Genomic DNA, 23,619 nt, shown 5'->3' with positions numbered 1-23,619 from the left:
CAGGGTAGCAGGAAGCTCTCCACACACTCACCGGCCCTGGGCTAGGACTTACAATTTAATTATATACATACATACATATATATTTTTTTCTCTCCCATCACCCTGATCTTTAGTGTTCTAAATTATTAGTCTTTTTATTTTCATGTGTGTTAACTTCCACCACTTTGAAACCACTACTTAAGGTGAGGACTCACTTAAGTACCATAAATTTGTGGAATAGTACTCCTGATAATTCATTAAAAGTGTTTGTTGAGTTCCTAGGTGTTCAGGATTGATCAGTGTACAATGAGTTAAAGGTCCATGTGTTACATGCTTGATTGCCAATGTGTAGCACTGTTGGGTGGCAGAGGAAGCTTTAGAACATGTAGGCTGGTGGGAGGAATTTAGGACACAGGGGACATGCCTTTCAAGGGGACGCTGAGACTCCCACTGCTCCCTGTGTCTCTTTGTTTCCCAGCTTCCATCAGCTGGGCAGCTTCCTTGATATTGCACTCTCACCATGATGTTCTGTGTCATCACCCATGCAAAGTGATGGTGCCACCCAATCACATACCAAAGTCTTTAGATCTATGATCCAAAATTAATCTTTACTCCTTATATTATAAGTTGATTATCTCAGATCTTTTGTGATGGAAAGTCAGCTAATACTTGCTTTACACAGTTCACAATTTAGGAAGCAAAGATAAATGATAAAGAAATTCAATGCGTATTGCATCAGAAGGTAATGCAGTACTATGGAAAATGGAAAAGGTGAAAGTGAAGAGGCTTCTGAGGGCTACACAGACTGCCTGTCATGTCCTTCATAGATTTTAATTTATTATAGGAAACAGACAACTGACTGTTTTATTTATTTATTTATTTATTCCCCATAATTTTATTGAGAAACAAATAGCAATGAGACAGTTTCAAATCAAATTGGTAGGACAGTTTCAATAGTTAACACATTGTATACTCTTTTCCTAGTGGTTAGTTGCTGTACGAGATGCAGACATGATATCCTATTTACAAACACTATCAGAACAAATCCCTCTATTCATTAAGAGAATGTAACTATATATCTATTCTAATCATTTTGAATACACAGATACAAAATGGACATTCATCTGTATCCCCTTTTTTGTTTAGAAAGAGTCCAGTAGTCCATAATAGTATTGGGTCTTCTGCTTCACTGGCAATGTCAGAAATTGTTGACCTGAGTCCCCTACAGCTCAACATAACAGCATGGCTTTAATTCTTATACCTTGTTTTTATACTTTTTTGCTGGATGGTTAAGACCAAGATAAAGCCAGATCTATGCAACAAGAGTTGTAGCTTTTGGATCTGATAATGTCAATGAAATCCCTTCAGGATTTATCCTGAGATCCTGTATCTCAGATTGTAGATCCTTTGTCCGCTTCAGCCATGTGGATGAGTCACGGCTACGGCTTGGCCAATGTGCTCTCTGTGAAAGCCTGAGAGAATGTTTTCTCTCCATGTGACTCTCCTTAGGCACACTGTATATCATCAGTCACGTTCCACTTTGGCCCCATAATCTCCTTGATCAGAAAATTTGGGACACTACTGAGTTACATGACATTGCAGTACAAGTTCTCGTATGTCCTGAGTCTTAATTGACCTTGAAAGGTTAGGGCCAAAATGTTGACTTTCCTTGAGGCCCTCCTTTTTCTCTAATTTTAGTCTGCAAACTTAAGTTGTTAACCCTCCAGAAGAGAAGCTTGACAACTGACTCTTATAAGACCTTGTTACTTTCACTAGAAGACAAGAAAACTCAATGATTAAATCTGAGGTTCTTGTTGCACATGATATCTTTTCATTAAATCTGACTCCTTGTGATTAACAGCCTAAATGTGTATCAGATTCATAAGCATGCAAAAGTTAATTTAATTCTAAAACTGCTTTGCAAATGATAAACAGCTAAGCAGCATTTGGTGGGAGAAAAGGTATATTTAATGGCTTACTCTTTTGGAGGCAAATAAGAAAACTTTAGGAAGCTTTAAAATTGTTTTTATAGCAAAGTGCTATGTCAGATTATTTTAGCAATTGTGCTCATCCTGCTCATCTTCTATGTTAAAATATCATCTAACAAATATTAGATTAATTTGAACTTGCATTGACTGTTGTCTCTGTCTTTCAGTTTAGCTACTTAGAGAAGCTTCTGTTGGTTCATGGAACATGGAATTATTTTCGAGTCACTAAATGCATATTGTATTGTTTCTACAAGAATGTGGTGCTATACATTATTGGGGTAAGAAAGAAACATTTTCTTTTGAAAAAAAGGGGGGTGCTACTGGTTAGCTCAGTTGTTAAAGTGCCTGCTTAAGCAAGCATAGTCTGGCTCAGGATACTGTGGTTCAATCCCCAGATCATCATGTCTTACCAGACCTGCCCTTAAGGCATCCTGAGCCAGCCAAAAAAGAAAAGAAAAGAAAAGAATCCATCTTTTGAAAAAATGGGGTCTTCTCTCTGATGTCAAGCTTGATGTTTAAAACTTTTTTCCACATTAAAGGTTTCCTTTCAAGTGTCATTAAAAGAAAAATTCTCCAAATCAGTAAAATTAGTAGAATTTGTTCAAGCAAAGCAAATCAAAAGTGATTTTTATGCAGTCAGCCCCCAGATCCGAGCAGGTTCTGAGAATTTCAAGCAACAATGTGATCTGACAGTATTTATAGAAAAACAGAAGCCAAACATAGAAAACAAATTAGAGATAATTTAACCAACCAGCCAATTGATTTCAGATTAACTACTTCATTATTGACATCTTAATTAAGCAATGGGGTACAAGGCTTCCTGCAACCTCCAAAGCTCAGGTACTGTGATTAAACTCTATTTTTGTTTGGTCTGTTGGGCCCAGCACAGAGGCCTGTTCTAACTTCACGGCCCTTTGCCCATTCTAGTTTTAACTGTATTAATATAATCTTGATTTAAGCTTTTGCTCACAAAAGTGACTATGTAAAAAGTATTAAGTAAAACATCTTATCATGACAACTTATTGGCATAATACATGATAAACATACACAGACTCTGAACCATAGTACATGTTTGCTGGCTCTAGCTTCTGTAAGACATTAAACACATCAGAAATGTCTGGTGTCTTTGAGCTGCAGTTCTACTGCAATGGACAGTCTCTGTGGTCAGACAAGCATCACCATACCTTTTCTGTACCTTCCATTGAGGAGTAGTAATGAGCCTTGCACTTTTAGTGGTACCATCCTAAGAGCGCACATTTGTGTGTGCACTTGTGTGCCTGTGTGTGTGTTCTTGCCTAGGTACTTTTATTCACATCTAGATTGACGTAACAGTCACAGACACTAAGACACAGAACTTCTGCATCATCACAAGGCTCTCTTTCTTGTATTTCCATCGTTCAGCTTCTCTGGATCTTTGCCAGTCAGTTGTGTTATCACTATTTCTTTTTTAGTCATTTTGATAGATGTGGAAAGATATCTCATTCTGGTTTTAAATTCTACTTCCCTACTGGCTAATGATATTAAACATATTTTCATGTGCTTATTTGCCATCTACTTATCTTTCTTGGTGAAAAGTCTCCTCATATCTCTCATCCATTTTCTACTGTGTCACTAGGTTTTCTCTTTCTTTCTTTCTTTCTTTCTTTCTTTCTTTCTTTCTTTCTTTCTTTCTTTCTTTCTTCTTTCTTTTTTTTTTGCAGTACCAGGGATTGAACTCAGGACCTTGAGCTTGCCAGGCAAGCACTTATTCTACTGAGCTATCTCCGTGGCCCTAGGTTTTCTTTTTCTTAATATCTGTTTACTTCACTTAGTCCAGTTATTAGTCCTTTGCCAGATATATAATTTTAATATTTTCTCAAATTTTGTAACTTACACTATATTGTCTTAATAGAGTCTTATGCAGAACATTTTTATGAGGTCCAAGTTATCTTTTATTGAAAGATGTTTTCTTCCTCTTATGTGTGTGGGCAGGTCAAAAACTGTTTTGCCTAGCTTTAGGTTCCAAATATTTCTTATATTTATCTTTGTAAGGCTTACATTTCACATTTATACATAATTTAATGATACATAATTTTTGTGTAAGGTGAAAGGTGTGATTGCCTTTATTTTGCCAATGTATATACAATTGCTTTATGAACCATTCAGTGAAAAGTATACCTTCTCCAATTAAATTGCATCTGCACATTTGTCAAAAGTCAGTTGGGAATATGATAAGAAAACAGAAAGACTGTACAGACATAACTAGGAGAGACACTGAATCAATAATTAAAAACCTCTTCAGCAAGCAGTGTTGGGAAATAATATTCACATACAGAATAGTGATACTGGAGCATTACCTAATATTATTTTAAAAAGCCAAAATAGAGTGTAATCCTAAGTGTAAACTGAAAGACTATGAAAATCCTAATAGAAAACAAAAGAAAAATTTCATGACATTGGGTTTAGTTATCATTTCATGCATATAACAAAAAAACAAAAATTGACAAAATCATGCATGAAAGAATACAATGAAATGCAAAGGCAATCTTATGGAAGAGGAGGAAATATTTGACAATCATACTGATTAGGAGCTTTGCTTGAATATATAGGATCTCCAATAACTCAAAATAACAACAAAAAGTAATATGTTTTAAAGCAGGGATAGGACATGAATAAACATTTTTCCCATTGTTTAATAATATAGAATTTCATTTTTTTTTCTTTCCTTTTTTTTTCTGGCAGAGCCAGGGATTGAACTCAGACCCTTGTGTTTGCCAGGGAAGCGCTTATTCCACTGAGCCATCTCCCCAGCCCCTAGAATTTCATTTTTCAAGATGAAAAAATTCTGAATGTTGGCTGCACAGCAGTGTTAATATATTTAATATCACTCAGCCATAAACTTAAAAATAATTACAATGGTAAATTTTGTGTTTCTTACCACAATTAGAAATAAAATAAATCAGCTCACAGTATTTGAGTAATTACTTGTATATCCTGGAACCAGTGTGTATATGTCTGTCCCAATATGTCCCATCTACTGTAGCAGTAGCATTATACTTAACATCAGTTAGATAACTCCTTGCATTCCATTTTTATTCAAAGTTTTCTTAGTCTAGATCCTTTACTTTTTCAAATACTTTTTTTTTTTTTTTTTGGAACCGGGGTTTGAACTCAGGCCCTTGCGCTTGCCAGGGAAGCACTTATTCCACTGAGCCATCACCCTGGCTGCGCAAATACATTTTAGAATAAGCATAGCTATGTCTACAAAAAAAATGTGCTACAATTTTGATAGACTTGAATTAAATTTATAAAACAGTGAGGGGATTTCTCTCTCTCTCTCTCTCTCTCTCTCTCTCTCTCTCTCTCTCTCTCCTGCCCATCTATGTTTTACTACAGGTGAACTCAGGGTCTTCACATTGACCTACATCCCTAGTCCTATTTGGATTGTTAGACAGGATCTAGCAATTGCCTAGCATAGGCTCAAGTTTGAGATATTCCTATATAGCCTCTAAGAGTACTCAATTATAAGTCTATGCCCCCATGCCTGGTTTATTGTGTGGTTATTTTTTAATCAATTAGACCACAAAAGCTTTCAGAGCACAAGTCGTATTTTAAATATGTGTTTTGTTAATAATTCCAAGTCATTCTAAAGAGCATTCGGTTTATTTTGCTAAAGATTACTTGTCTGCTGTATATAATTAAGTAACAAAAATATGTTTATTAAATAGTATTGATATGCTCAGTATTGTGATAATCATTTTTTACATATTATCTTATTTATTTATTTTATGTATTTAGTAAGGATCTCATTACATAGATCAGACTCATAGTGATCATCCTGTTTTCAGCCTCCCAAGAGCTGGGATTACACGTGCACACCACCATGCCCAGTCTCAGTCACATCTCACTGCACCTTGCGGTTGGGGCCGGCACAGCACACCAGGGATCAAACCCCAATGTCTGTGCCTGTTGAAGCAGGCACTTTAGTCTGCTGAGCTATCTGGCCAGCCCTCATAGTATCTTACTTAAAGTTTGAAAATTCTATGAGAAACTGAAGTTTAGAAAGGCTAACTCAGTCATCCAGTTTTATCCATTAGTGAGACAATAGAAGCAATAGATCAGGCACTTAAAACTAGGAATATCTGTTTCTAAATTGTAAGTGTGAAGCTAAGGGATATGCTTATTACTCAACTTGGTTAGCACACACTGTATGCATGTACTGAACATCATGCTGCACTCTGTATGTATATATAGTTATTATGTGTCAATCACAATAAAAATCTAGCTTTTAAGGTTGAAAAGAGGGAATTACAATCCCAAACTCTGAGATGTGGACAAAGAAGGAATTTCTTTTCTAATTCATGATGTTAATTATATGAAGAGTTTTATGTTAAGGACAAATTTTAATAAATATCTCCTAACAAAGAATTTAAGAGTGTAGTCATGAATCATACGGCCCTACATTCTAATTTCATCACTGTGACTTATTAGCTATGAGACATATATGAATAACTCAACCTACCCAAACCTCACTTTCCAGCATTCTTTAATAAGGAATAATAATGATGATGACGATGATGATAATAATGCCTACTCTACAGTATTGCCATGATGGTCATATATGGTAATGGATTTAAAGTAATACCACACTGTCTAGCATACTAAAAGTACCCAATATATGCTATTATTGTCAATATACTACAATTAAAAAATGTTTTTTGGTATATAGTCCCATAGAAAGTATACAGTTTATTACTTGATTTGAGAGAATTTTTTTATAAACGGCTTTTTGTAAGAAATTCATATTTTGGTATAAAGATATATCATTCATTACCAAGTACACTGATTTTAATATCAGTAGTAAGTGATATTTGCAATTCAGAATTTATTGGAAGATAGTTATATGGCCCTCTGTAGCAGCTCTGCTTACTGAAAGGGCCCTTTTCTATACTACTTCTTGATACATGCATAGATTTGGGTCAGCACTGGCAGAATGACTCTTCATTTGGCTTCTCTCTCTTCCAGCTCTGGTTCACCTTTGTTAACGGATTTTCTGGGCAGGTTTTATTTGATAATTGGTGCATCAGCTTGTACAATGTGGTAAGCATTCTGCATCTCTCTCTGACAATGTACAGAACTGAGGGGATATCTCCTTACCGGTCGTGTCTGGGAAGTGTATCTAAGCCCTTCATCTTAGATACAGGCAGTACAAATACAACCTTAAGGCCTCTGTTCCTGTGTCAAACCTTGCACTTGGACTTTCAATCATAGCAGATCATTTAGAACAAATTCAGGTGTGTGTGTGCTGAATGTATTGTGATAATGTACCCAGTTCCTCTACTCTGTGTCTTTGCAAAGTTTCCACACTTCTAAATTTGTGATACATAGTAATTGCATTTATTATTTTAATTTCCTGATCTCTTTGGACCCTTTTCCCATTCCTCCTAAACTAAGTGAAAATAACTGAACTTTACCTATACCATTCCATTTAATATAAATAGTTTAGGTTTACTTATGTCATATGTGTATATAGATATATGTATATATGTATATATGTATATGTATATGTGTGTGTGTGTGTGTGTGTGTATGTGTGTTTATAGTATAACTGTATGCCCTTTTAAGCCTCTTGGCAAAAAAATTGTCTGTAAAAAAACATCTTGTGTTTATATTAAATAATAAATTTTGATCTCATCTTACAGTAATATTTTCCATTTCAATGGATTTTGTTAAAATAAAAAATCCCATCTCATTATTTGACTAATTCTGAGTTAGAAAACTAGATACAAATTTAAGCCTCAAGAGCTTATTAGCCACATTACTTTTTTGCTTTTATTATATTAATTCCTCTTTACGAATAAAAAACTAGGCTCCCGGCATGTGTTGCATGCATAGACTCCCGCACTGCCGGCGGCAATCACAATATACCACGTGTGTCCTGTGCCTCGAGTGCTAAAATTTTGTCTTCTAGGAGTTTAAATTCTAAAGCAAGAAATGCAGGCAGTTGTCACTTGACAGAAGCCATTGGATATCCAGTAATACAAAAATGTTTAGTTCTATGAACAGCTACAGCTTATGTAAATGCCAGTGGTTATGTTTATGTGATATGATCCAAAACTAAAGTAAATGTTAAAGTTTTAAAAATTTAGTACAATAAAAGCTATATTGTCATAAATTCATCCGCAAATACTCCTCACTTCAAACACATGTTCCATTATTTTTGCCACTTTTTGAAGCAATTCTTAAAATTCTTTTTCACAGTCAACACTGGCAGAGTGACTTGATTTACGCTGCTGTCACTCCCTCGACATCCTGAACTGATTCCAAATGTTTACCTTTAATAGTCACTTTGACTTTGGGGAAGAGCAGAGATTGTGTGGTGCCAGATGCCAGTGAATAAGGTGGCTGAGGACATACTGCAGTGTTTTCACACACTTCCCTTTCCATTGAATAGCACCCAGTCCCAGCATTCACCATGTTTTTGACCATGCCTCTTAAAGACACTCATGAAAGAGAGCTTCTACAACTTGAAGAAGTGACAAGAATGATGGGATGAGTGGTTTGAAGAGGGGTGGTACTTTGAAGGGGTTTAAGGACACTATTTTATTGTCTTTTTTCTTTCTTTCTTTCTTTCTTTCTTTCTTTCTTTCTTTTTTTTTTTTTTTTTTTGTGGTACCGGGGATTGAACTCAGGATTTGTGCTTGCCAAGCAGGCACTTATTCTACTGAGCTAACTCCCTGGCCTCTGTCCTAATTTTTAAAAAATTAAACGTTCATATTTATTTCAATCCCATCTGTATTTGGCAGTGACTACACTAGTGGGGCTGAGGTTTCACATAGAGTTGTCTCTTGGTCACAGAGAATTCTATTGACTAAATTCAAAAGGCTCATAGGAGATTGGAGTAGGGGATGACAGAATCCTCAGTTCAGATTAATGACTGCATTCATAAACCACAGAATTTGATGAATCGATTTTTTTTCTTAAAATAAGAAATAAAGTACTACTTTTCTTTGTTGGTAGTTTTAAAATGTATTTAGTGCAGGGTCTTCAGGGTCTCACTACATAGATTGAACTCAAAGTGATCCTCCTGTTTTCAGCCTCTTAAGTGCTGGGATTACAGGTGCACGCCACCATGCCCCGTCTCAATCACCATCTCAGCACGCCCTGGGGGCAGAGTTGGCACAGTATGCCGGGGATTGAACCCTGGCCTCTGTGCTCTGCCTAAGCAGAGACTTCAGCCCGCTGAACTATCTGGCCAGCTCTACTTTGTTAAGGTTTTGTTTTATCTTTGCAAACAGTGCAATACAAAATTATGAGTCAGTTTAGGGTAGACTATGACATGAATATCCATTAACTCACTAAATCTCATTCCATTACATGTACATTTTTACAGATTAAAAGAAAATGAGATCCCAGACATTTCATGTAGTGACAATGCCAGAGACTCTACTTATTTGATAATTTCATTTAAATAAGTTGTCACACTATTACTAGGGGTTATATATTACTTATGCCCATATACAACTATTAAGAATTACCCCCTTATCAGAAAAATACAACCGTTGGGTATCAGACAAAATATGTAAAACAGGAATGTCAGCAGTAGACAGCAAGCTGCTCAAAACTGTTACCCAGAGAGAAGTCCTATTTCCAGCTTGCAGAGAAGGGAGGCAGAATCAAAAGAAGGAGGAACATCCAGAAGCCCAGATTGCTTCTCAAGTAAACACTGAGTTCAGAGTTGAGCAGGACAAAGTAGCTAAGATTTTTCAGGCAGAATACCAAAGAGAACTGGGAGAGACAGAGACAGTGTGTCTGGACTTGAGCAGGGCTCCTGTAAGCTGAGGACTGGTCTTTGCATGCCTGGGAAGAGTCTATCCAAAGCAGAAGGAAAGCAATAGGCTGGAAAACTCTGGAGCTCAGTCAGGGCTGAGAAGAGACCTACCAGCAAGAATGGGGAGCACAGGATGTTAGGTAAATTTGTTATGTGGGTTACACTTTTAGTAGTGCAGATGAATGCCACACAGCAGACGTGATTCCAGACCTATAATTATAAAACTTAAAGGCAAGCTTCAAAGAATCAATGTGATTTGTATGCCACTTATCTGCATGTCAAAATACAGTCACACGGTAATTAAAGGGCAAAACCAGGCTCCCAATAGCACAGCATTTGTCATGAGCAGCATTCAATAAATCATATCAGGCTTATGAAAAACAGAAAATAAGAGCCATTGTTAGATGAAAAATAAAATGACAGATTCAGAAATTATAAAGATGATAGAACTAGTAGGTAATGATCTTAAAATAGCTATTATAAATATCTTCAAAGACATGAAGGAATACATGACTATAATGAGGAAAAAAATTAATTTCATGAGATTAAAAACTCAGTATCTGAACTAAAAATGTGAAGTGCAATTTAGATTAAAAACTTCAGAGAAATGATTCATAAATATGAAGCTGTGGCATAGAAGAACAGGAAAGCAAAAGCTAGGAAAACATCAGAGCCTTGTTTTGCTTTGGGATAGCAGCAAACATTTTTTTTTTAATGTATGTAGTATAGGGTCTACAGTGTGTCACTACGTAGATCGGACTCCTAGTGATCCTCTTGTTTACAGCCTCCCAAGAGATGGGATTACAGGCTCGCGCCACCATGCCCAGCCTCAATTGCCCTCTCAGCGCGCCCCAGAGGGTGGGGCCGGGATGGCAGGCCAGGGATCTAACTCCTGACCCCTGCGTCTGCCTAAGCAGGCACTTTAATCCACTGAACTATGTGGCCTGTCCTTAGCATTCTTATATTTTTATACATAAAACTTCAAAACAGAGAGGATGCAGAAAATGTTTAAAGAAGCAATCATTGAAATGTTGTATTTCATAAAATCTATAAACTCGGGGACCTAAAAATTTCAACTAATTTCAAGAAAAAAAATTAAAGCACACAAGTATCTTTCATATTCAAAATGCTAAAAATCAGTGGCACAGAGAAGCATATATAAAATAACTAAACATATTTGGAAAGTAAATATAAAAATAAAGTCAGACTATATTAGAAACCTCATAGGTCATAAGACTGTGGGATATCTTTGAAGTTCTAAAAGACATAAAAAAAGAAGCCAAAATTCTCTACCCAACACAGATGTCTTTAGAAAGTTAAGATGAAATTAAAACCTATTCAAAGCAATAAAATAGGAAATTCTTCACATATACCTGAAATGTAAAACTAAGCTCTTCAAGCAAAAGAAAAGGTATACCAGAAAGACACTTGGATGTTTTAAAAGAATAAAAAGCAGCAGAAATGATAATTAGGGTGAAAATACAAGAAGTTTTTTTTTTAAATTCTCTTTAACTGTTTAAACAAATTAAATGGGTTAACACAGGCTATTCAAAACAAAACTAATAAGAGAGGGTTATGAATTATGTAGACTTAAAATACACCAATAAGTATGTTTCATATGAATGAATAAGAGGCAAATTTAAGTACAACATCATTTGGATCCTGTGATATATTACACCTGTACATTATAAACCTTATTAGACATATAAAAATGCAAAAGTGATAGCTAATAAACCAATAGTGAAGATACAATAAAGTTTTAAAAATAATTAATCCACAAGAATTCAGAAAATGAGGCAAAAATAAAGAATAAAGGAAATAAATAGAAAGACGATAGATTTAAACCAAAACATATGTGCAGTAACACTAAATGGAAGCAATCTAAATAGTGTGATAAAAAATATTGTCATGTTGAATTAAGAATATTGATACAAGTCTGTCACCTACAATTGGCCTACTTTAAATATAAAGACACAAATAGTCAAAAGGAAGAAGGTGAAAAAAACTTCATCACATAAACACTAGAAAAAAGAGAAGCTGTATTAATTACAGAATTGTAGGCTTTAAAATCATCTAATCATAAGGGTAGACTTTTCTTAATTTTAATGTAGCGCATTTTTGCGGTACATAATGATTACATATCCTGGAGGGAATTGGTAAATGTACATAATTCTTTCTTTTCTTTTTAAAAACATTTATGTATTTATTTATTTATTTGTTATAGGGTCTTACTATGCAGCTCGTACTCATAGTGATCCTCCTGCCTCAGCCTTCCCAGTGTACATGTACATACTTTCTTTTCTTTTAAATTTTTTTGTGTTTATTTATTTGTTATAAGGTTTCACTGCACAGCTCGACCTCTTAGTGATCCTCCTGCCTCAGGTTCCCCAGCTCTGGGATTACAGGTGTGTGCCACCATGCCCAGTTTTGGGGCCAGCACAGTGCACCCGGTGTTCTGGGCCGGCATGTCATGCAGTACTGGGGATCGAGCTCTGGTCATTGCACTTGCCCAGCAAGTGCTTAAACCTTTGAGCTATCTCCCCAGCCCCATAATTCTTTCTGTTGTCCCCTTTGCTTCCACTCCTTTTCTGAGAGCTTGTTTGGAGAATGTAGCAGGGGAGCTCAGCTGCTCTACCCTCCTGACCACCCCCTTCTCCACCCTCAGGAGGGACTCTCAGAGCAGCAAGGGAGGAAAATGACACTGGCCTGGCCAGCGATCAGCTGGATCAACCTTGAAGATCACTGCGGTGACAGCTGTCACAGCCAGATTGCCTTAACATGCCATTATTGTAATTTTGGGGGGTCAGCATCAGATTCATTTACTTTTCCTATAGATTCTTATAAAGTTAATTGTCATACATACTGATAACCAGATTATTAGGCCAAAAAAATCAAATGAGACACAGAAGACACAGAAGACACCAACACTAATTAAAGTATCCTATTAGATACATTGAAGATGAACACTTTAATGATAAAGGCATTAACTTATTGAGAGCACACAATTCCAAGTATACAATCATTTACCTGCTTATATCTGGTAATCTGTGCAACTACTTTGAAGATGACAATATGTAATATATAAATGACCATACTTGACTTCCTATTATCTTGTTTTGAAATTGTGTATCATTTTTATTGTTTTTAATTACCTTTAAAATAAAAAGATGGTATATAAAAACTGATATAATTAAATATAAATTCATTTAACCTGGACATATAGTTAGGTATTTAAGACTCCCTTTTAAAAAAATATTTGCTTATTTATTTATTTATTTATTTATTTGAAGCAGGGTCTTGCTACACAGTTTGGATTCAGTAATCCTCCTGTGTCAGCCTCCCCAGTGTTGGGATTACAGGTGTGCACCACCACACCTGGTTTCAGTGACTGGCATGGTACGGGGGCAGCTTGGCATGCCATACTGGGGATTGAACCTGAGTTCTTCTGCTTACCAGGGAGGTGCTAAGACTGCCAAGCTATGTCTTTGGCCTCTAAGACTTCCTTTTTAATGGGTAGAAACTACAGATAAAAATTTAGAAAGTATTATAGAATATTTGAACAATGTGATAGCTATTTGATGGATCGACACACAAAACTACATCAAAAAACAACAAAATATACATTTTGTTTCAAAATGCATGTTGAATAAATGACACTCTAGGCAACAAAACAAGACAATAAATTCTGAAGGACTGATGTTATGCAGAGTATGTTCTCTGAGTACAATGTATTTAAACTAGAAATCAATACAATATACTAGGAAAATGCCTGTATATTTAAAAATTAAGAACAATGTTTAAGTGTACCATGGGTTACAGAAGAAATCAAAAGAGAAATTAGAAAATATTTTGAATAGAATAAAAACTTCAAATTGTTTACCACTAAAGGAATGGATAGAAAAAACTTACATTTTAAAATGTTTATATTGACTTGAGCCTTTTTACAGCTCAGCATATTAATATGGCTTTACTTTTTATACCTAATTTTTATACTTTTCTGCTAGATGATTAAGACCAAGATAAAGCAAGACCTATATAACAAGAAATATAACTTTTGTAACTGACAAGATTGGTCAGATTCCCTCAGGATTTACTCTGAAACCCTGTACCTCGGTTTGCAGATCCTTTGCCAGTGCCAAGCATGTGGATGAGTCATGACCATTGCCTGACGAGTTTGCTCTCTGTGAAAGCCCGAGAGAATGTTTTCTCTCCAGGTGACTCTCCTTAGACACACTCTACATCATCGATCACTTTCCTCTGTGGCCCCATACTCTCCTTGATTACAAAATTTGGGCCAGAACTGAGTTACATAGTGTTACAGTAAAGGTTCTCCTGTGTCCTGAGTCCTCACTGACTTTGAAAGGCTAGGGCCAAAATGTCGGCTGTCCTTGCAGCCCTTCTTTTTCTTTAATTTTTGGTCTGTAAACTAACTTGTTAACTCTCCAGAAGAGAAGCTTATAACATAGCTTATAACAAGCTATAGGATAGATATACAGCTACTTCTCTTAATTCAATGAGAAGAAAGATTTGTACTAATAGTCTTTGGACAGGATATCCTGTCTGCATCTTGTACTATGAATAACCACTATGAAGACAACAATATGCAATGTAATAATTAATAAACCATCTTATTAATCGGTTTTGAAACTGTCTCATTGCTATTTGTTTCTCAATAAAATTAATAAAATAAATAAATAAATAAATAAAAATAAGTTAAAATAAAATGTTTATATTATTGTGCTCACTTCCGAAGCACACATACTAAACTGCTTATATTAGTAGTAGGGTCTAAAATCAATGACCCAAGAATCATTCTCAGCTAGAAATATAAGAGAAAAGGTAGGGCCGGGGACATAGCTCAGCAATCTAGGGTGTGCTGTGCCAGACACCAAAACCGGGTGTGGTGGCTCACTCCTGTAATCCCAGCACTGAGGAGGCTGAGACAGGAGTACCACTATGGGTCTGAGCTGTGTAGTGAGACCCTGTAGCAAGTAGGAAGAAAGAAAGAAAGAAAGAAAGAAAGAAAGAAAGAAAGAAAGAAAGAAAGAAAGAAAAGATGGAAGGAAGAGAAAATGAAGCCCAAACTAAGCAGAGCAAAAGAAACATTTTATGCAAAGAAATGTAAAATAGAGAAGCAATAATGACAAACATACTGACTTTTTTGAGGAGTCATTTAGGTGGATAAATCTCTATATAAACTGATGAGTATATATTTAAATAAGCAAAGATATCAGGAATGAGATAGAGTACAGATAGTACTCTCTCAGAGGCTACAGATAGTAAAAAGGATAAGGAAATATGAACAACTTTACGATATATTTTGTATATTAGGTGAAATTGATCAATTTATTGATGGAATAGATAAATTATTTGAAAGATAAAAGCTACAAAATGACTCCATTGGTACTAAATGACCTCATGTCTAGTAAATTTTTTTAATCCTGAGAAATTTTCTCATAAAAATATCTGAAATGTTTCAACAAATTTTAAAACGTTTTTAAGATGAGAGGTGGAAAGCCCCCAACTTAGTTATGATGAAGCTTCACTCAGGCTCCAAAACTAGAAAAAAATTATTACAGAAAAACATAAATTCTCTTCACGAGTATTGGTGCAAATAACCTCACAGAAATCTACCAAATCACATGCACTGACATGTAAAAAATGGAATACTTTTTCACAAATCGGGCTTTGCTCCAGGAATGCAAGTTTGCTTTACAATTAAAATTTGATCAATGTAATCTACCATGTTAATATATTGAAAAAGAAGAATCATATCGTCATCTTATTAGATGCTGTAAAAACACTTGGGAGAATTCATTATTTCTTCCTGATGAGCACTAAATCAAGGCTTCTACAAAGCCTCTATACCTAACATTATACTTAAAGGTGAAACCATAAATATGTTCCTTAAGATCAGGGTCAAGACGACAACATATGTTTACCTCTTCCATTCAATATTATTTGGAGATCCTAGTTAGTGCAACAAAAACGATTAATAATTTTATTTAAATTTATTTATTTATTTTGGTATCAGGGATCAAACTCAGGACCTTGCACTTGCCAGGCAGGCACTTATGCTGCTGAGCTATCTCCCTGGCCCAATTAATAAATAATTTTAAATGAATAGATTGGAAAAGAAGGAAAACTTTCTTCAATTGCTGCCAATGCAGTCCTCATACAAAATTCTAAGGAGAAAGCAGAGTTAATGTAGTGTGTCAGATTGTTATAACAAAGGCCTTCACCTGTTCAGGCTCCTCAGCAGCCTCCTGTTTTGGTTGACCTGCTCACACTGTGTCTGGACGTGGCCGACTGACTTGATTTGGCTGATGGTACAATTGAAAATAGGAGATATGCACAGGTGTGAAAAACACTTTCTCACTGAAGCAGAACCCTTCCTGGGTGCTCTCTGTGAAGACTCCCTGTTAAATGGCTGTGGGAAGAGACCGCATGTGAAGCAGGAATAGGAAGAAACACCATTTCCTATGAGCTTCTAGGAGCATTTTTCTAAGAAGTCTTCTTGACAGGAGGTGGGCAGAATTACAGTCAATAGAGTTCATATACGTCCCTCTCCCTTCTTGCAGTTTTCTTTATCTCTGTTTCTCACTTTTCTTCCTTCCTGCTTTGTCCTCTTCTTCCCTACTGCTCCCGTAATATTGTGTTTTCTGTTACAAGGCTCCTTTCCTGAAATGATCCAGAGCTTTCAAAAGGGCAAGTTCCTGGCATGATCTTTTAAAAATAAATATTCAAAGAGTAAATAAATGAAAAACTGCTTTTAAGTTTCTGAAAATAAAAATAAAAATTTGGGTAACATTATTTTTCATTTAGTCTAACAACAGTATTCTTTGGGTGCCTTCTATATTCCAAGTACTGACAATTGAGCAACGCATAATAAAAGCAGTTCATCTACAAGAATTGTATGACCTGATTGCTACATTTAGTGGACAATATTATCTCCAGTACTCAAATAGCCAGCCACTCCATTTTATTTTCATAAACACAACAAAATAAATATATTCATTTTATGCTCATAAAGCTTAGTTTACATAATCAGGAGGCACTGAATCAAAGGGTTGAATCAGTCTGAGAAACTATCATGAATTGGTAGACCCATGTGAATTGCTGTGGCACAATAATACTGTTTCCATAAATATCTTTTATTTTTAAATAGTTTAAAACTTACCTCTAGCTGCAGCAATTGAGAATTCTATGTATCACTTATTCAGCTTCTCCCATAATAATGTCTTATTAATTTACTTGATATATACTATACATCAAGTATATATTTATATATTATATATACTTAATATATATATATAAAAATTGACATGGGTACAGTGTTATTTAGTCTTGTATAAACTAAAACCTTTAACAGATGCCTATCTTTTATGTAGATTTTTACTTCATTACCACCTTTTACTCTGGGAATTTTTGAACAATGTTGCAGTCAGAAGGACCTGCTCAAATATCCCCAACTCTATACAATTTCTCAGAAAGGGAAAACTTTCAACGCGAGGGTAAGTGGAAAATATATTGTCATTATATTTGATCTCTTCCCTTTCTGATGCTTAGGAATAAGCAATGAAAAATATCCAAGGAAAGAACATTGTACCATGTTCTTGCTAGTTTAGTTTGTTCAGGGAATTGAGGTTCAAGTAATAGAAATAAAGATGTGTTTGAAGTGAAAGAAAAAAAGGTGGTGTGAAAAGAAGCAAGGTATCACTGAGGCTCACAGATTGTACACCGAACATCTTCCAAAGACATGTGTGGTGGAAAGTCCTGGGAAGGACCAAAGAGGAGCTAAGGTCTATTTTTAGATCCCATGTTGTTCCAAAAGATTATTTTAGAGAGATCACTTTCTGAGGTAATACTAGTTAAGACTCATAAGTTGGGGTATATTTTATAGACTAGTAAGCCTAACTATAATTCTCATTTTTTAAGTTAATTTTATGTATTTGATAGAGTCTCACTACGCAGGTTGGACTGGCAGTGCTCCTCCTGTTTCAGTCTCCCCAGTACTGGTCTTATGGGTGTTCACCACCACACATGGCCACTGCGGCTGGCTCAGCACACCTAGGGGTGGGGCCGGCATGGCATATGGTGCCGGGAATCGAACCTTGGCCCTAGTGCTTGCCAGGCAGGTGCTTAGACCGCTGAGCTATCTCCCAGGTCCTATAATTCTCAATTATTAGTGAAAATTTTAAAAGATATAAACACCTGGAAAAATAGAAGCATTTTAAATATGTATTAAGGTTTGCTTCATGGCCAAAATGACCTATTTTCTAAATATTTAATCCCTTTCAGAATATGTGTTAACCAGGTCAAGTTCTAGTGTTGTTCAATACTTTCATGTCCTTACTGATTTTTCCATCCACTTATTCCATTAGTTATTGAAAACTAGTTCCATTAGGTACTAATAACACCATCATAGTGTGCGTTTATTCACTTCCATTTGAAGTGGAGTTTTATTCTTTGTATTTTGCAGCTTTGATGTTAGGTCTATTATGCATAATCTCCTGATGGATCCCTTTATCATTCTGAAAATATTATTGTTATTTCTAGGAGTGTTCTTTGCTGTAAATCTACTTTGATATTAACATAATCATTCCAGGTTATTGCACTTTTTATTTATTTAGCATAAAGAAGTCCACATCTTTTTCATCCATTCTTCAGTTGATAGACATTTTCAAGATTTAACCGTGCCACTATAAACATGTTTGTGCATATGTTGCTGTGATATGATGTTTTTAATTCTTCAAGAAAGAAACCCAGAAGGTGATAGCTGGGTCAAAAGGGACCCAGCCTACCTTCCCACCAAGAATGGGGAGGAAGAATTCTTTCTCCTCACAGCCCTTTCAGCACTATTGTTAGTTGATTTCTTGATAATAACTGTTCTTTATGGGGTGAAATGGAATCTCAACATTGTTTTAATTTACTTCTCTTGAATGACTAGTGATATGCTTTTTAAAATATATTCATTTACCATTGATAGTCCTTCCACTGAGAAGTGTGTATTGATCTCAGATGCCTATTTTTGGGTTGGGTTTTTAAATTTGTGGGTGTGTGCATCATGTTATTCAATCTTTTGTGTGTTCTAGATATTAGTCCTTTGTTTGAGAGACAACTGGCTATAACTTATTCCTACTCTTTGGGCTGTCTATCCTCTATAGTGGCTGTCTGTCCACTATACTGGTAATTTCTTTTGCTGTGCACAAGTTTTTTTTAATAAGACGAGAGCCCAGTTGTTAATATTTTGTAGTATTTCCTGTGCAGTCAGGATTTTATTCATGAAATCTTTTCCTACACCTATGTCTTCAAGAGTTTTATCTATTCTCTTTTCCAGCACATATAGTAGTTTCTGGTTTTTTTTCATAATTTTATTGATAAACAAATAGCAATGAGACAGTTTCAAATCAAATCACTAGGACAGTTTCAATAATTAACACACTGCATACATTCTTCTTAGTGGTTAATTGCTGTACAAGATGCAGACTTGAGATCCTATTTACAAACACAATTAGAACAAATCATTCTATTCATTAAAAGAATGCAACTATATATCTATCCTAACCACTTTGAATACACAGATAAAAAATGGACATTCATCTGTATACCCTTTTTGTGTTGTTCTGTTATTTGAATATTATAGGTGTGTAAACTCAGCAAAATATTCTAAAAGAGTCCAGTAGCCCATAATAGCATTGGGTGTTCTGTTTAACTGGCAATGTCAGAAATTGTTGATCTAAGTCCCCCACAGCTCAACATAACACCATGGCTTTACTTCCTATATTTCGTCTTCATACTTTTCTACTAAATGGTTAAGACCAAGGTAAAGCAGGACCTATGCAACAAGAGTTGTACCTTTTGGGTCTGAGAAGGTCAGTGAAATCCCCTCAGGATTTATCCTGAGATCTTGTATCTCAGATTGTAGAACCTTTGTCAGTGTCAGCCATGTGGATGAGTCATGGCCATTGCTTGGCCAATGTGTTCTCTGTGAAAGCCTAAGAGAGTGTTTTCTCTCCATGTGACTCTCATTAGGCACACTCTACATCATCAATCACTTTCCTCTTTGGCACCATAATCTCCTTGATCAGAAAATTTGAGACACTGCCGAGTTACATGATGTTACAGTACAAGTTCTCATATGTCCTGAGTCTTAATTGACCTTAGAAGGTTAGGATCAAAATGTTGACTTTCCTTGCAGCCCTCCTTTTTCTCTAATTTTGGTCTGCAAACTTAGGTTGTTAACCATCCAGAAGTCAAGCTTATTGTTATTATCAAACAACTTAGGCTATTAAGCTTAACCTCACTATCTCTGCATATCAAACATCTTAGGCATAATAAGGAACAGGTATTTTTCATCAAGTATTGATATGTTGAATTTTAAGTCCCTACATAATATGATAAAAACATTTAAGAATTAGATTATATTTTAAAAATAGGATAAAGAATTCTATACTTCTCATGTTTGCACATAAGTCCAAAAATCTCACCATATACAACCTTGAAGCAGGACAGTCCCACAATATTCCTTTACCTGTCTCTTGCTTTCATTCACCACTCCCTTCTTCTTGAACATCCACCTACCCAAGAGACATCATAGCAGCAACTGGCATGTCATGACAAGCAGCCCATATTCAGAATACCAGAATGACAGGCACTCCAAACATGAAAAGTAGTTTCTGTTTTTATATTTGATCTTTTATCCACTTTTTAATTTAGAGCATGGTGAGACACATGGGTCTAGTTTTACTGTTTGGCATGTGGGAAGCCAGCTTTTTGAGCACCATTTATTGAAAAAGCTATCTTTCATCTAGAACATGTTTGGCTGAGTGTATTTATAGTTGTGTCTGCATCTCCAATCTGTTCCAGTCTATTTTTTAACTGTACCATATTGGTTTTATCATAGGAACTTTGTAGTATAATTTCAATCACATCCGTGCACTGAAGTATGAATCACATTTGCCCTGGTATATAATCTTTTGATGAATTCTATTTGTGAATTCTATTTACCAATATTTCATTAAGAATTTTTGTAGCTATGTTCATTAGGGAGATTGAATTTTAGTTCTTTTTTTGGTTGGGTCTTCCTCTGGTTTCGGTGTCAGTGTAATTCTTGACCCCAGGAATGAGTTTGGGAGAATTGTTTGCTCTTCAATTTCATTAGAGTTGGGAAATAGTGGCATTAGATATGCTAGGTCTCTTCTGGCTCCAAGGAATCTTAGAAATGTTTTCCTATGAGGCAGGCTAATGGTATTTTATTTTATTTTTATTTTTAAAATTAATTGTAATGAGAAAGAAATCTCAATAAGACAGTTTCAAAACAGGTTAGTATCAACAATTTCTGACATTGTCAGTGAAGCAGAAGACCCAATACTATTATGGGCTACTGGACTCTTTTAGAATATTTTGCTGAGTTTACACACCTATAATATTCAAATAACGGAACTTAACAAAAAAAGGGGATACAGATGAATGTCCATTTTGTATCTGTGTATTCAAAGTGGTTAGGATAGATATATAGTTACATTCTCTTAATGAATAGAGGGATTTGTTCTAATAGTGTTTGTAAATAGGATATCATGTCTGCATCTTGTACAGCAATTAACCACTAGGAAGAATGTATGCAATGTGTTAATTATTGAAACTGTCCTACCAATTTGGTTTGAAACTGTCTCATTGCTATTTGTTTCTCAATAAAATTATGGAAGAAAAACCAAAAGAGGTTAGTAGGAGAGTTACAATAATTAATACATTGCATATTGTTGTTTTCATAGTAGTTATTCAGAGTACAAGATGCAGACATAATGTCTTGTCTAGACACTATTAGTACAAATCTTTCTTCTCATTGAACTAAGAGAAAGTAGCTATATATCTATCCTATTTTGTATATATATATATATATTTTTTTTCTCACTAAAAATGGTTCTTCATTTATATCCCCTTTTTTGTTTAGTTTTGTCAGAGATGGATGTTCCATTGCCATTCAAATATTGTAGGTGCAGGGGCTGGGGAGATGGCTCAGTAGAATAAGCACTTCTCTGGCAAGCGCAAGGGCCTGAGTTCAATCCCCAGTGCCACCAAAAAAGAAAAAGAAAAAGAAAAAAACAACTACACCAAAAAACAAATATTGTAGGTATTTGAATTCAGCAAAATAACCCAATATAGTCCAATAGTCCAGAATATTATAGGGTTACCAACAGAAATGGCAGTGTCAGAAGTTGTTGACTTGAGCCTTTTTTAGCTTAGCATATTAATATGGCTTTACTTTTTATGCCTCGTGTTTATACTTTCCTGCTGGATGGTTAAGATCAAGATAAAGCAAGACCTATATAGTTAAAAATGTAACTTTTGTCTGACAAGGTCAGTCAAATTCCCTCAGGATTTACCCTGAAACTATGTACAGCAGTTTTAGATCTTTTGACAATGTCAGCCATGTGAATGAGTCACAGCCATTGCTTGAAAAATTTGCTCTCTGTGAAAGCCTGAAAAAAATTTTTTCTCTCTAGGTGACTCTCCTTGGGTGCACTATACATCATCAATCACTTTCTTCTGTGGCCCCATAATCTCCTTGAACAGAAAATTTGAGACACCACTGAGTTTGAGGATGTTAAAGTACAGGTTCTCTTATGTCCTGAGTCCTCACAGATCTTGAAGGGCTAGGGCCACAATGTTGGCTATCCTTGTAGCCTTGCTTTTTCTTTAATTTTTGGTCTGCATACGTAAGTTGCTAAACATCTAGAAGAGAGAAGCTTAAAGATATTATTACCCTATAATGAAGGCAATTGAGCTTAACATCGCTATCTGTCTGAACATCAAATAGCTTAGTCGTAACATGGAACAGGTATTTTCTAACAGTTGTTGATATTCTAAACTTTAAATCCCTATAGAATGTGAAAAAACAATTACACATTTTTACACAGAAATTCACAAACCAAACTGTATACAGCCTTCTATCAGGACAATCCTTTGATATTTTTTTTTCTTGTCTTGTGTTTTCTTTTATTACCTTTATAAAAAAACAAACATTTACTTGAGAGAGAGTATAGAAATAATTGATATGACATTAGAAGCAGTACACATTTAGAAGACCAGAATGATAGGTATTCCAAGCATGGTTTTAGTATTACACATTGCTACCCTCAGTGTAGTTGATTAGTCACAGTTATCATCATATATAGTTAGTCCAGGTGAGAATTCTACCAATTAACTGCTAGTTTCAAAAACCGGGTGGAGATTCTAAGGAACATTGCCTTAACCATCTTGTTTAAAAAATGTATGGTTTTGCCCTTGCCATGTTTCCTAACTTTTCTCCTTGCTCTGTCTTCATTGTTTATTCCTTAAATTATTGCTTTCCGTTTAACTGTGCTATACCTTTCAATTTTTGTTTCTTCTTTAGAGCTCTCACACTAGGGAGACCATATGATATTTACACATGTAGGTCTGGTTTATTTCACTTACAAGTATATCTTCAAGTGGCATTCACTTATATGTGAAGAGTTTGAGCTTATTATTCTTTATAGCTGAGTGTATAAAAACTCCATTGTATAAAAACACCACAGCTTTTACATCCACTCCTTAGGTGACTGGCATTGTAGCTGTTTCCAAGATTCGGCTATCACAAATTGTGCTGCTATAAACATAGTGCACATATATCACTATGATGTAATGTTTTCAGTTCTTTTGGGAAAATTCCCAGAAGGAGGATAGCTGGATTGAATGGCATTTTAAGTGCTAGTTTCTTAAGGAGTCTCTACACTGATTTCCATAATGGTTGCATCAGTCTACATTCCCACCAGCAATGGAGAAGGGTTCCTTTTTCCCCACAGCCTCTCCAACATTTGT

The 23,619-nt window shown here is 35.4% G+C and overlaps 1 protein-coding gene across 1 annotated transcript in view; it reads left to right on the top strand.

The window, feature by feature from the left end:
* Positions 1-23,619, top strand: part of LOC101571837 (phospholipid-transporting ATPase IB) — a 297,444-nt gene that overhangs the window by 206,053 nt on the left and 67,772 nt on the right. Inside the window, exons 22-24 of the mRNA XM_023715050.1 lie at positions 2,135-2,245; positions 6,972-7,046; positions 17,169-17,291. Coding sequence (XP_023570818.1) covers positions 2,135-2,245; positions 6,972-7,046; positions 17,169-17,291 — 309 coding nt within the window. The remainder of the gene's footprint in view (positions 1-2,134; positions 2,246-6,971; positions 7,047-17,168; positions 17,292-23,619) is intronic.

Source organism: Octodon degus, unplaced genomic scaffold, assembly GCF_000260255.1.
Source record: "Octodon degus isolate 3935 unplaced genomic scaffold, OctDeg1.0 scaffold00038, whole genome shotgun sequence".
Lineage (NCBI taxonomy): Eukaryota > Metazoa > Chordata > Mammalia > Rodentia > Octodontidae > Octodon > Octodon degus.
Note: the sequence above shows the minus strand (reverse complement) of the source record. Positions and strands in the feature narration are given on the sequence as shown.